General features: G+C 39.1%; 2 protein-coding genes across 2 annotated transcripts; both read left to right on the forward strand.

Moving 5' to 3' along the window:
• Nucleotides 1-3,719: 3,719 nt before the first annotated feature.
• LOC131768463 (angiopoietin-related protein 7-like) lies at nucleotides 3,720-5,304 on the forward strand. The gene is made up of 3 exons (XM_059084199.2): nucleotides 3,720-3,884; nucleotides 4,223-4,606; nucleotides 5,009-5,304. The coding sequence occupies exons 1-3, from the start codon at nucleotides 3,758-3,760 to the stop codon at nucleotides 5,302-5,304; spliced, it is 807 nt and encodes a 268-aa protein (XP_058940182.2). The 5' UTR covers nucleotides 3,720-3,757.
• Nucleotides 5,305-8,436: 3,132 nt separating this feature from the next.
• On the forward strand, nucleotides 8,437-8,955 carry LOC136279162 (E3 SUMO-protein ligase KIAA1586-like). Its single transcript, XM_066162690.1, has one exon. It carries the CDS (start codon nucleotides 8,437-8,439, stop codon nucleotides 8,953-8,955), a length of 519 nt encoding a protein of 172 aa, XP_066018787.1.
• Nucleotides 8,956-13,748: the final 4,793 nt, after the last annotated feature.

A 13,748-nucleotide genomic window follows, 5' to 3' on the forward strand; every position in this document is an offset into this window, starting at 1 on the left:
TTTTTATTGCACCAGATTTTACGAGAAATATATATATCACATGGCCCGGCGTCTGTGTAAACTGCTTGCGTGGAAAGCTGGCAGGATGAGTGCGGAATGGTTTATCAATTTTTGTCCTAGTTTTGCTTTTGTATGTTTGGCTTTATCGTAGAGTTAGTCAGATGGGACCCTACAAGGGTATAATTTTTAGAGCGAATATGTCAGATTATGTATAATTTTATGGTTGCTCTAAGGCCATAACTGACACGAAGCTTAAAATATGCAAAGTGTTGGGTATAGAATCAAATCTGGAAAGCCTTAGCTGTTTCGAAAGTGTGCTGCATGACGAACGGATGGTTTGACTTGATATTAAATACATAAGAATCGAGATTGACAGTTACACAGACAACGAAAACGGAAAAAGAAGGATGAAAGAAAACTGCAACAGTGCAAATCCCTATGAAGAAAATTTACTTCGTTTCAGAGAAGGCAGTGTCCAGTATTGCGGACGTGCTCTGAAACGGCGGAAGTCTGCGTTTTGTCTGTGCTTTAGCGAGTCGGATATCAAGATTATGATACTTGATTATCTCCCCTGCAGATCACTAAACCCAAACGAGTTTGATTGAATTCAATTGATCGGGGGTTAGATAAGATCTTATTGCTTTTTGTTTTTTTTTTTTTGTTTTTTTTTTGACAACTGTGAAGACAAGTTCTTAGTCAAAGCGGAAAACTTCGCCAGATAAGATTACTTTTGCGTGGGTATTATTTCATGCTTCATTCTTTCTTGCCGATTATACATGAAGATAGTAGTTACATCCTCTTCATAAGACGTTTGACTAACTATTGGCATAAAAATAACAGTATTATTTCCTCTAGGCACACACGTTAATTGCACCAACATTTAAGTTTCAAGTGTGCGTTTGCCACTGGTAACACTCAAGATCTGGTTGGCGCGAATATCCTCGAATTCAGTTAACATTTGCGTAAATATTTCACTAATAACCGAAAGTTTCACCCCATAGCTCTCTACAACCACTGTGAGTTTCCCCTTGGACGAAAACTTGTTCTTTCCCACTTTAACATTTCCCTCTTACAAATTTCATGTCCTTTTCTTTTGGTTGAACTTTAATAAATCGATTGCTTACCTGGTGTTATGTTTATTGTAAAAGCAACGCTGCCTCTATCCACAACACGGGATAGAACATAGGAAATCTGTTGGTTTAAAGCGATGTAATTTTTAAAATCCACAATCCTTTTTTAAAACAAAAAATCCATTAGTGCACAAATATTAGTTTATTTTCTTTGTGTGATGATTAGCTTTCAATACTACTTATCAAAAAAGCACTTCTCCTCTTAACTTTCCACCCTAACTAAATACACTTAGCGATCTTCAGGAGATTCTATAGAGAATATCTAGGACTCGTTTAAACATGGTGCATCACAAAGCGATTTGAGTTATTGAAACTTTATGTGAATATAAGCGAAAAAATTGTGTCAAACCGAACGAAACGCGGAGAAAAATTGCCAATTAGCAACAATATAACACTGACCAACGACAGAAGTATCGATATTTGTTTTCAGAAAGAAGAGCTTCATAGCTTAGGGGGTTAAATACTTTAAATTCAAGGTTCATTTAATTATAGAATTTCGTGTCTAGGTATTTACTTTATGGTCGGGGAGGATTGCGAGATCATTACAATCCAAACAGAACAGCGTCCAGTACTCGAGCCCACAAGACCTCCTGCTATAGTACGGCGAGCTGTTTACGGTATTCAAAGGTGCTTCCATGAGTGAAATTTTTCGAAAAAGGGGAATAGGTCGTAATTGAACGTCACCGCAACCGGGTTCCAGTGGTTACCCAACCTTAAGAACATTCGTAAGAACATCCCTCAAAACTAACCGCACTTAAGAGCAATATTTGAGGAGCCACCTTGTCATCATGACGCAAAGTATCCCTCTTAGAGTTTAACTTTGAAGACCGTACATGTGGGACTTGGGAAAGAGACCCTGGTGATGGGAAGTACAACGACACACGCTGGGGAGGCTGATGGTATGGTAAAAATCAATGGTGTTCATCCGCGTAGAGGAACAGAAACTCCCTTGAGCCACATCTACACATGGGACTTTTTAGGAAACACTCCCAGCGCAAGCGCTCCTGCAAACACTGAATTGACCAGTGGATTTCAATTAATTCGGTCCAAAAATAACAAGAAAGATAATAATACGAGCCATGATAAATAGCGTAGACACTGATCTCTTGGCTGAGCGAAGATAAATTTAAAAAAAAAAAAAAAAAAAAAAAGATTTACAATCGTAGGAAGACTGCCTTCCAAGAGGGATCATTTTTGCTTTGTTTTAATTTGTCTTTCTTTAGAACACGACCTATTCTGAAACAAGGCGTAATTGAGCTACAATTATGGCAGGGTATATCGAAGAAAATCAGCCTTTATTACTTAAAACGAGCTCCGATTTATTTCTCATTTACGAATGGTTTCATTTTCATACATCCCCATGGTAAAAAGATTTAAGTAAAACAGATATCACAGTCAGGTTATAACTGGTAGGCACGACATTATTCCTTACCATTGTCTCCTGGTGTTTCATAATTGTTTAGGGCTACATAAAAACAGACATGATTTTGAGTTGAAAAAAACGTCCTTTTAAGAGTACAGTTTGTGAAAGTACCTCTGGTCATTGACAAAAAAAAGTCAATTTACAGTTGGAATAAATACATGTAGAAAAAGAGCTTTATAAGAGTTACTTATTTCTGTATGGTTTGATGAAATCTGCAGCAAAGACCTAAATTAACTCAGTTTGTGGCCCACCGTTTATTTTCGTGTGATGCTTTTGTGTACCTTTAATCATGTGGTGGACAATAGGCGGACAGCTGCTGCTTTTTTCGTAATTTTTTCGTCGAACAAATTCCCTGATTACGGTTCAGAGAATGATCTGACTGTTTCAGAGTATTTAAATTCCCTTTTATACTACACACTGCTATTTGTTTCAGTTCACACATGAACTTAAGAAGTCTCCTAACCCAAGCGTAACTCCTCTACAACATTTCTGACAACAGTCACGCAATTGATTTATAAGCTGAGAGAAGAGCAAGGCACCTTTGTTACAGTCAAATAATACAACTGTTCTAAAAGAATGATTAACCACAAAAGCTACCAATCTAAGCCTTAACGATACATCAAATGAAATCCGATAAGTGAAAACTGTCAGAGAAAGATAGGACACAACTGCATAAATTTGTCTAGAGAAGAAAAATTTTCAATTAAATGACAGTGCATATTTTGTCTCGGAATAAAATCCTTGCTTTACTTTCCTTGGGTGGTATGAACATAAACCGCAAGTACAGGAGGCCTAATCTCGTATAAATTTTGTAACATTTGAGTCGAGAGGTTACATAAAAGTAGGTAGAAACTTATTATTAACACAAGATGTATCGTCCCTTTCTCCTAAAAGGTGGAGGTCTATTTCCTGAGCACGCAAAGCTCCTTGAAAGTTAAGTCATGTGAAGGTTTTAGCGACATTTTCAGAGTAAACAGGATAACATAGTATTAAAAAAGGCCTAAAAAAATTCTTGGTTGTTAGCTCAGTTAGCAAAGCACTGCGCCGTCATCGCAGAGGTCATGGGGTCAAATCAAAGAAACCGCTCGAAAAGATATAAATACACGATTATGACCTTGCAGTTTCTGCAGTTGTTTGTACATGTTGTGTTGCTTTACAACCTGTATCTTTATAAACTACTTGGAGTGAGCCAGTGCATCCCATAATGAAGTCCTTACAAATAACTAATAATTTGCTGCTCGTGACTCTTTTTGCGTTGATTCAAAAATTAGCAACAACGAGTACCGCTCCGATGGACCACAAAAATAGACCTGGAAACTGCTTGAAACAAGGTAAGAGGGTAAGGTAGTGGCTTTTTATAGAGGGAAAACTTTTTTCCTTTGTGAAAACGTTTAATGCCTTTGCCACTCATGAGAAAAAGAGGTTTATTCGCAAATTCCGTGAAATGGACAGATATTTATCATATATTTTATTTTTCTAAACCTCAGAGACTGGAACGGGAATTTAAAACACACTTTTCGACATTGCATCCTTCTTTTCCTTATCTCCGCCCGTTTACTTTCCCTCCCCCCTCACTTCTCTCTCTTTCACGCTTTGCCTGTTATTTTCAAAGTACTATAATGAACCTCTCGTCACTTTACCTTTACACTACACACTTTAATTTCAACAGCTAAGGATTGTGCTGAGCTGTACAAATGCGGAGAAAGAATCAGCGGCGTTTACTCAATAGACCCTGATGGTTTAGGTCCCTTTAAAGTTTATTGTGACCAGACAACAGCAGGTGGGGGATGGACGGTGTTTCAGAGGAGACTGGATGGTTGCTTGGATTTTAACCGCGATTGGGCTGACTACAAGCATGGCTTCGGTAATTTTCTTATTGGTGAATATTGGCTCGGATTGGACAAGATTTATCGTCTGACACAAAAGGAGACGGAAAACAGACTTCGAGTAGATCTGGGAAGAGTTAAGAGCAATGCGGTCTACGCTGAATATTCGTGGTTCAAGATCGGAGACGAGAAAGCCATGTACCAGCTAAACCTTGGAAATATTGCAAGTAAGTCAATTAGCTTCCTTAGGGCAATTATGTCAACTGCAGCCATGACAACATCCTCAATAACTAGCATTTACGGCACATGCATGTCTCCCAAACGACTGTATTGCGCTTCTTTATTTAAAAAGAGCTTCATACTTCAACATTCGTCGAGATACGAACAAATCGGGAAGTCTATAGAGCACGAAAGATGCGTAAGAGTCGTTCGATTCGAAGCTAAGTGCAACTCGAGCTTCATCATCAATATCGTCATTCTCGAACTTATATCGATATTAAATGGTATCATAATTTGTTCTTGATATCATTATCGTCGTCTTTTTCATCCTAATTACTATTATGTTATTATTATTATTACTTTAATATTATTACAATCAATATCATCGTTGTTGTTGTTATTGTTGGTAGATGCGACTGTCCATGACTCTCTCGAGTATCATAATGGCTCGTCGTTTGGTACCCGGGATAAAGTTAATGAACACTGTGTCCATAATATATCGGGAGGCTGGTGGTACGTCAAAAGTACTGAGTGTGCTGTGTTGTCAAATCTCAATGGTGCTTATCAGCATTGTGGAAAGGAGAACAAGACCACAGCCAGGGTCTGGGCCGAGCAAAAGATTCATTGGGGTGACTTAGCTGTCACTGCAGGAGAAACCGCTCCAACGACATCTGAAATGAAAATTAAAACTGTGGACTTTCCTTAACTCTTTCTTTCATACATGTAATGGTGCACTTACATCTATTCGATTACTTCATAAACAAAATGCGATCATCAGACCAATTGTTTATATCAGTTGCAAGGAGAAATCTAGCAATAAAATGTTTAGAGCACAATCCGTTTAGTTATTTGCTTTGTGTAACTTAATATAGATAAACCCAAAGAAAAATATTAGTACGCTTGTCAAGGATACTGTTTTTATTGCACCAGATTTTACGAGAAATATTTATATCACATGGCCCGGCATCTGTGTAAACTGCTTGCGTGGAAAGCTGGCAGGATGAGTGCGGAATGGTTTATCAAACTAATTGCATTCAATTAAAGAAAAGCATGCTATTTTTGTCCTAGTTTTGCTTTTGTATGTTTGGCTTTATCATAGAATTAGTCAGATGGAACCCTACAAGGGTATAATTTTAAGAGCGAATATGTCAGATTATGTATAATTTTATGATTTCTCTAAGGCCATAACTGACACGAAGCTTAAAATATGCAAAGAGCTGGGTATATAATCAAATCTGGATAGCCTTAGCTGTTTCGAAAGTGTGCTGCATGACGAACGGATGGATCGACTTGATATTGAATACATAATAATCGAGATTGACAGTTACACAGACAACGAAAACGGGAAAAGAAGGATGAAAGAAAACTGCAACAGTGCAAATCCCTATGAAGAAAATTTACTTCGTTTCAGAGAAGGCAGTGTCCAGTATTGCGGACGTGCTCTGAAACGGCGGAAGTCTGCGTTTTGTCTGTGCTTTAGCGAGTCGGATATCAAGATTATGATACTTGATTATCTCCCCTGCAGATCACTGAAACGAGTTCGATTGAGTTCAATTGATCGGGCGTTAGATAGGATCTTATTGCTTTTTTTGTTTTTTTTTGACAACTGTGAAGACAAGTTCTTAGTCAAAGCGGAAAACTTCGCCAGATAAGATTACTTTTGCGTGGGTATTATTTCATGCTTCATTCTTTCTTGCCGATTATACATGAAGATAGTAGTTACATCCTCTTCATAAGACGTTTGACTAATTATTGGCATAAAAATAACAGTATTATTTCCTCTAAGCACACGCGTTAATTACACCAACATTTAAGTTTCAAGTGTGCGTTTGCCTCTGGCAACACTCAAGATCTGGTTGGCACGAATATCCTCGAGTTCAGTTAACATTTGCGTAAATATTTCACTAATAACCGAAAGTTTCACCCCATAGCTCTCTACAACCACTGTGAGTTTCCCCTTGGACGAAAACTAGTTCTTTCCCACTTAAACATTTCCCTCTTACAAATTTCACATCCTTTTCTTTTGGTCGAACTTTAATAAATCGATTGCTTACCTGGTGTTATGTTTATTGTAAAAGCAACGCTGCCTCTATCCACAACACGAGATCGAACATAGGAAATCTGTTGGTTTAAAGCGATGTAATTTTTAAAATCCACAATCCTTTTTTAAAACAAAAAAATCCACTAGTGCACAAATATTAGTTTATTTTTTTTGTGTGATGATTAGCTTTCAATACTACTTATCAAAAAAGCTCTTCTCCTCTTAATTTTCTCCCCTAACTAAATACACTTAGCGGTCTTCAGGAGATTCTATAGAGAATATCTAAGACTCGTTAAAACATGGTGCATCACAAAGCGATTTGAGTTATTGAAACTTTATGTGAATATAAGGGAAAAAATTATGTCAAACCGAACAAAACGCGGAGAAAAATTGCCAATTAGCAACAATACAACACTGACCAACGACAGAAGTATCGATATTTGTTTTCAGAAAGAAGAGCTTTATAGCTTAGGGGGTTAAATACTTTGAATTCAAGGTTCATTTAATTATAGAATTTCGTGTCTAGGTATTTACTCTATGGTCGGGGAGGATTGCGAGATCATTACAATTCAAACAGAACAGCGTCCAGTACTCGAGCCCAGAAGACCTCCTGCTATACTACGGCGAGCTGTTTACGGTATTCAAAGGTGCTTCCATGAGTGAAATTTTTCGAAAAAGGGGAATAGGTCGTAATTGACAGGGTTTTCATTTGAGGGCGGAGGCCGGACGTTTCGTCTGGTCGTTTGCCATTCCACGTCCGGTACTTTGAGATCAATATTGGCGATTTTTTTTTACTACTGTATTATATATTTTTCTTACTAAGGCATCTCATGAACATACTGACTAGAGGATAACAGAATAATCAATTACATTCTTCAAAACGGCCATATAACTCTTTTTTCTTTGCTTATTGAGCGGCGGGATATTTTATTGGTTTCCCCTCTTCATTTAACAGGATTGAAGTGACTATATCGTTCTCATTCCTGCTTGGCCAAGTCTTGAGGGAAATCCCCAGGTAAAACACGCAACTTGTGTTAGTCAAACTGTTGAAAGAATCAAGAGGATAAGCGAGTTTTTCGTCCCGACGGCCAAGAGAAAACAAGGTAAGTTGAAGGGCATGATTATTCTGAATGAGTGTTTCACTGTACTGCGCTGTGAGCAGTAAAAATGGTAATTTTCTCCTGACCGAAGAAAACAAAACAATGTCTCACGGCTGCCCTTTGCTAATGAGGTCACTATTTACAAGGTTAAGTTTATATTTCCCTTATCCAACAATCAAAATATGACTTGGACTTTGAAATAGAAAAAACTGAAAGATTTTATCTTAAGACAAACGAAAAAAATAACACAGGCGATCTCAAAAGTGATACCCTGGGTACCAGAGGTTTTTTCTCACGGCCCGATGATACTTCGCTTCGGCGGTCACGCGGGTCAAACAAAGACTTAACCGAAACCGGAAACCGGAACTAAACTTACTCGCCTAGTTTCACGCACGAAAGGATTTAATTCATGGATGTCGATTTTATCATCGGCAGACGCTGGTTCATAAAATCCTTGATAATGTCAACTTTGAACACAGACAACAGTGATCATTCAGTAGAAATGAATTGACAAAAATATTGGTGTCTTTAGGGGAAATTCTAACGCAAGCAACCATAGATGAAGAAAGCCTGTCCGAGGCAACAAACTGTGATCCAATGCCTGCAAGTAGTAATGAGAGTATAAAACCAAGTTGTTCCTAAAGAAGACGACGCTAAAGAAGAGTTGCCAAACAGAAAGTTGTCCTCGGTTCTTGAGATGATAAAGAAGATTGCTGGAGTTGATCTGAAACGTCAGTTCCCCTACTCGTCAAAGGGAATTGAAAGAGAGCTGTTTTTAACTCTTGCGCAGGTTTTCAAAGAAAAGATTAAAGAAAAGATTGGTAATGGCGTTTATGGCATCCTCACTGATGAGGTCACCGACATCTCTTTGACGCAGCAGCTTGTAACTTTTATCCAGTATTATGACAGTCAAAGCTGTACCACCACCATCAGTTTCCTTGCAATATCAAACACGCTGAAAGGCAACAACTCGGCAGATGCGCCACAGATCAAAAAAGTACTCCTCGAACAGTTGCAATCCGTTGGGTTAGAGGTACAAACCATGCGCAGCTTTGTCTCTGACGGTGCGTCTGTTATGACTGGGGCCAGAAACGGGGTGGCAAAGCTTCTAAAAGATGAGAACCCATTGATCCTGTCTTTCCACTGCTTAGCACACAAACTTGCTCTTGCTTGTGCTAGCTCTGCAGATACCCTTGACTACATTGCCCACTGTTAACTACAGTTACACCAGTTGTGGAAGCTATTCGAGAATTCTGCAAAGTGCACTGCAACGTATCTTTAAGTGCAAGAGAGCACAAAGAATCTTACTCTAAATTCGGCGGGGAGGAAGCAGGTAGCAAAAAAGCTGAAGAAAGCTTGTCGTACACGCTGGTTGTCGTTAGATAAATCGGTAGAGGCGGTATTTACGGATTTCTGCGCAATAATCGAAACGCTGGAGCAGCTTAAAACTGAACCAACGGGATCAGTAGCGGATGGTCTCCTGAAAAGAATGAAAAAGGTGAAATTCATCGACACCATTTACATCCTCCACGATGTCTTGCCAGTATTATCACAATTAAGCAAGCGTTTTCAATGAGGAAACGTAAACTTCTCACACCTGCTTCCTGCAATCAAGGCCACACATGCAAAACTGAACAGGCTTAAAGAGGACAAGGAATGTTTGAAAAAGCTGCAGAACGACCTCGCGTAGAATGGAAGGCTTCACCGTTGTGGTTTAACGTTTTCAGACAACAAGATGCGAGAGCTGTGTTCTCTCATGAACCGCTACACTGTGGCCCTGCATGACAATATCAACAATCGCTTTGAACCCACTTTACCCCAAGTTAGCGCCTTTTCCATCTTCGATATCGCTGATCTTCCAAATGAAAGTGACCCGGGATTTGAAGACTATGGCCAGGCAGAGATAAAAATCATCAGTAACCACTTCTATGGAACAAAAGAAGAAGAGGAAAAGAAAATGAAGTCTGCAAAATTACTCACACAATGGGAGAATTTCAAGTTTGAAATGGTTGCTTGGAAGAAACAAGTGCCGCAAACTCTGTTGCAGCCGAATGACAGAAGCCCTGAAGATACCAACATTCTCACCACAACAGAATGGACCTTACAAAGGTTGCTTGCGCGGCGCAAGACCTACCAGGATACCTATTCAGAACTTCTTATGGTGGCGGACGCTGCATGGACGATGCCCCTTAGCAACTGTTGGCCTGAGAGAGGTGGAAGTGCTATTAAACGCATCAAAACAAGAATGAGAAGTCGACTCACTGATGACATGCTAAATGCATTTATGCATGTGAGCATCAGTGGCCCATCGTTTGGGACAGAGGAGTGTACTGACATAGTCCAAAGGGCGGCAGAAATCTGGTTGTCCGCAAAGAACAGACGTAAGCCTCGTTCACCAAAGGAAAGCAAGGTACTCATTATTTTGACACAACCTTGTAACATAACGGTACATTTTTTCCTGAATAGTGATGCAGTGTATTGTATGGTCATATGCTCACAACAATACGGTTTAAATTTTGCAGGTGCCTGAAGTTGAGTCGGTCAGTGAAACACGTGCTTCAGAAGGAGAGAGGCTGAGTGGCAATCAAAGTCAAGAGGCTGTAGATGAAATTGAAGACCACGAGGTTGATGCTGATGCTCGCACTGAAGAGTCAGTTACACGACTAAAGCTATTCACGTTAAGAGTCATTACCTAATCGCTTTTTTGCGAGCTTCAAAAGTGTTTTAACTGAACCAAGCTGCTGCTAAAACTTAAAAGATCTGAGTGCTTACTCGGTTGCTATTCATTTCTTTCTCTCACAGGAGGTAGAAATAGCCACAGCTGCTCTTGGGCTTTGCGAGGTGGACTGTGACACAGATAGTGATGATTCAGCTTTTGGCTCGGACCTTGATGAATAGCCTTCACTCTTGATGAATGGACTACAACCCAAGTTACCAAACATCTTTTTTGAAAATCAAATAAATTCGCAATGATAAGCCAATGAAAATTCTGTTGTTGCCATTCTCCCTCCCTCTCCCCCTACCAACTGACCATTTTCATTCAGTAATTTACTTTTTAAAGAGAATTTTAGTGAGCGCCAGCATTACCTAGGAAACTGTTTCCTTGCTTCCAGAAACGCTGGAAATGGCGTTTCTGAGTATTCTATTTTAAAAATTTCATGGGGGAGCATGCCCCCAGACCCCCCTAGGTGCTTGCGCTCGCTTACGCTTACGCTTGCGCTCGCGAGGCGCCTTACGGCGCCAAGAAAACATTCACGTCCGGTGCTTTCAGAAGTATGTCCGCTACTTTACAAAACAGTTGAAAACCCTGAATTGAACGTCACCGCAACCGGGTTCCAGTGGTTACCCAACCTTAAGAACATACGTAAGAACATCCCTCAAAACTAACCGCCCTTAAGAGCAATATTTGAGGAGCCACCTTGTCATCATGACGCAAAGTATCCTGATTAGAGTTTAACTTTGAAGACCGTACATGTGGGACTTGGGAAAGAGACCCTGGTGATGGGAAGTACAACGACACACGCTGGGAGGCTGATGGTATGGTAAAAATACGCGGTAACATCAAACATCAATGGTGTTCATCCGCGTAGAGGAACAGAAACTCCCTTGAGCCGCATCTAATGGGACTTTTTAGGAAGCACTCCCAGCGCAAGCGCTCCTGCAAACACTGAATTGACCAGTGCATTTCAATTAATTCGGTCCAAAAATAACAAGAAAGATAATAATACGAGCTATGATAAATAGCGTAGACACTGATCCCTTGGCTGAGCGAAAATAAATTAAAAAATAAAAAAAAAAATAAAGATTTACAATCGTAGGAAGACTGCCTTCCAAGAGGGATCATTTTTGTTTTGTTTTAATTTGTCTTTCTGAATGGTTTTATTTTCATACATTCCCATGGTAAAAAGATTTAAGTAAAACAGATATCACAGTCAGGTTATAACTGGTAGGCACGACATTATTCCTTACCATTGTCTCCTGGTGTTTCATAATTGTTTAGGGCTACATAAAAACAGACATGATTTTGAGTTGAAAAAAACGTCCTTTTAAGAGTACAGTTTGTGAAAGTACCTCTGGTCATTGACAAAAAAAAGTCAATTTACAGTTGGAATAAATACGTGTAGAAAAAGAGCTTGATAAGAGTTACTAATTTCTGTATGGTTTGATGAAATCTGCAGCAAAGATCTAAATTAACTCAGTTTGTGGCCCACCGTTTATTTTCGTGTGATGCTTTTGTGTTCCTTTAATCATGTGGTGGACAATAGGCGGACAGCTGCTGCTTTTTTCGTAATTTTTTCGTCGAACAAATTCCCTGATTACGGTTCAGAGAATGATCTGACTGTTTCAGAGTATTTAAATTCCCTTTTATACTACACACTGCTATTTGTTTCAGTTCACACATGAACTTAAGAAGTCTCCTAACCCAAGCGTAACTCCTCTACAACATTTCTGACAACAGTCATGCAATTGATTTATAAGCTGAGAGAAGAGCAAGGCACCTTTCTTACAGTCAAATAATACAACTGTTCTAAAAGAATGATTAACCACAAAATCTACCAATCTAAGCCTTAACGATACATCAAATGAAACCCGATAAGTGAAAACTGTCAGAGAAAGATAGGACACAACTGCATAAATTTGTCTAGAGAAGAAAAATTTTCAATTAAATGACAGTACATATTTTGTCTCGGAATAAAATCCTTGCTTTACTTTCCTTGGGTGGTATGAACATAAACCGCAAGTACAGGAGGCCTAATCTCGTATAAATTTTGTAAGCATTGCGAATTATCAATATCACACAAGGTTTTTTCTGTTTTAGTATTTCGCGTTTTCCATAAAATTCAATAAGCTCTTATGCTAAGCAATATTAGAAAGGCATCAGTATTCTGTTGATTGACTGAGTATTCAAATTGTGAGTTTGGGCTGCATTTACCGAAGTTGTTGGTTAAGTGGTGTTGGTCGCGCATGCACTATGACCTTTTCGCAACAAAATATTTACATTGGTTTTAGAACTCCAGAAACATTAACGTAAACTCCAGGCTCTCCAAACATATTTTGCACCTTTTTTCTGTCTTAACGTAGAAGGTTTAACCGAAAACTCTATCGAAATGTCCTCAGCCGTTGTCTTTTTTCGACCTAGGAAGACAATCAGCTATTTAAAATGTTTATTCGCCGCATCCGGCGTCACTTGGGATTCAGATTTTGGGGGGTTGTTGATCTCAAAATTTGTAAAGAAAAACCTTTCTCCACGCCACCCTTTGGATAACTCGAGGTGGTGTTAATTATCTTCTGAGCGCTTCCCGACAGGGATTTGTGTTCAGCTTAACAAATTCCTCGATCCTCTATACCGTACTCAGACAATAAAGTAGTTTCACTGCTCTTCTGTCAATATCAGGCGTTCATTACATAATCGGCAGATAGTTGTTTCTGGAAAAAGGCGAACTCGAATGATCGCAAAAAGTCGTATTGAAAATTTTAATCTTCCTTATCAATTTTCGATGATTTGCCACCATGATATTCCTTTAGGGGAACAACTCTGAGAGCCAAGAGGATTTGATCTACCGTGGCTGTCACTAAAGTTATAGTTTAAGTCTGATAAAAACTCGACTCGCAATTGGTCGCGCGTAAAGAAAAGTAGCAGAATCTGGTACATACCATCACTAACAAAAAGTCGACTTGAAAAAACGGAGTCATTTGCAATTACAGAATGCCATTGCAAGTGAATCCTGATTACAGCTAGTAAGGGATCAAATTTTTACGGAATTTACCAAGATTGTTGTTCTCTGGGCGAGCGCGGTTAAAATCACGCGAAGCTGAGTAAAATACAGGCAAACGAAGCGAATATATGAAATCTATCCTCACAAAGAAGGTATCCAGCTCGAACAGGATCACGCAACGCCTTTACCTTTTCTTATGATATGGTGTGTTCTGGATCACTTATCGGTATTTTTTCAATGGTGTTTGACATCAATTGTTCCGTATGCTTCTAGAATTTTTAAGAATACTTTG

This window comes from Pocillopora verrucosa, chromosome 1 (assembly GCF_036669915.1).
Source record: "Pocillopora verrucosa isolate sample1 chromosome 1, ASM3666991v2, whole genome shotgun sequence".
Classification (NCBI taxonomy): Eukaryota; Metazoa; Cnidaria; class Anthozoa; order Scleractinia; family Pocilloporidae; genus Pocillopora; species Pocillopora verrucosa.

Coding starts and splice junctions, on each gene's coding strand:
- LOC131768463 (XM_059084199.2), top strand. CDS start 3,758: ATGAAGTCCTTACAAATAACTAATAATTTGCTGCTCGTGACTCTTTTT. Junction 3,885..4,222: donor TGGAAACTGCTTGAAACAAG/GTAAGAGGGTAA, acceptor TAATTTCAACAG/CTAAGGATTGTGCTGAGCTG. Junction 4,607..5,008: donor AAACCTTGGAAATATTGCAA/GTAAGTCAATTA, acceptor TATTGTTGGTAG/ATGCGACTGTCCATGACTCT.
- LOC136279162 (XM_066162690.1), top strand. CDS start 8,437: ATGATAAAGAAGATTGCTGGAGTTGATCTGAAACGTCAGTTCCCCTAC.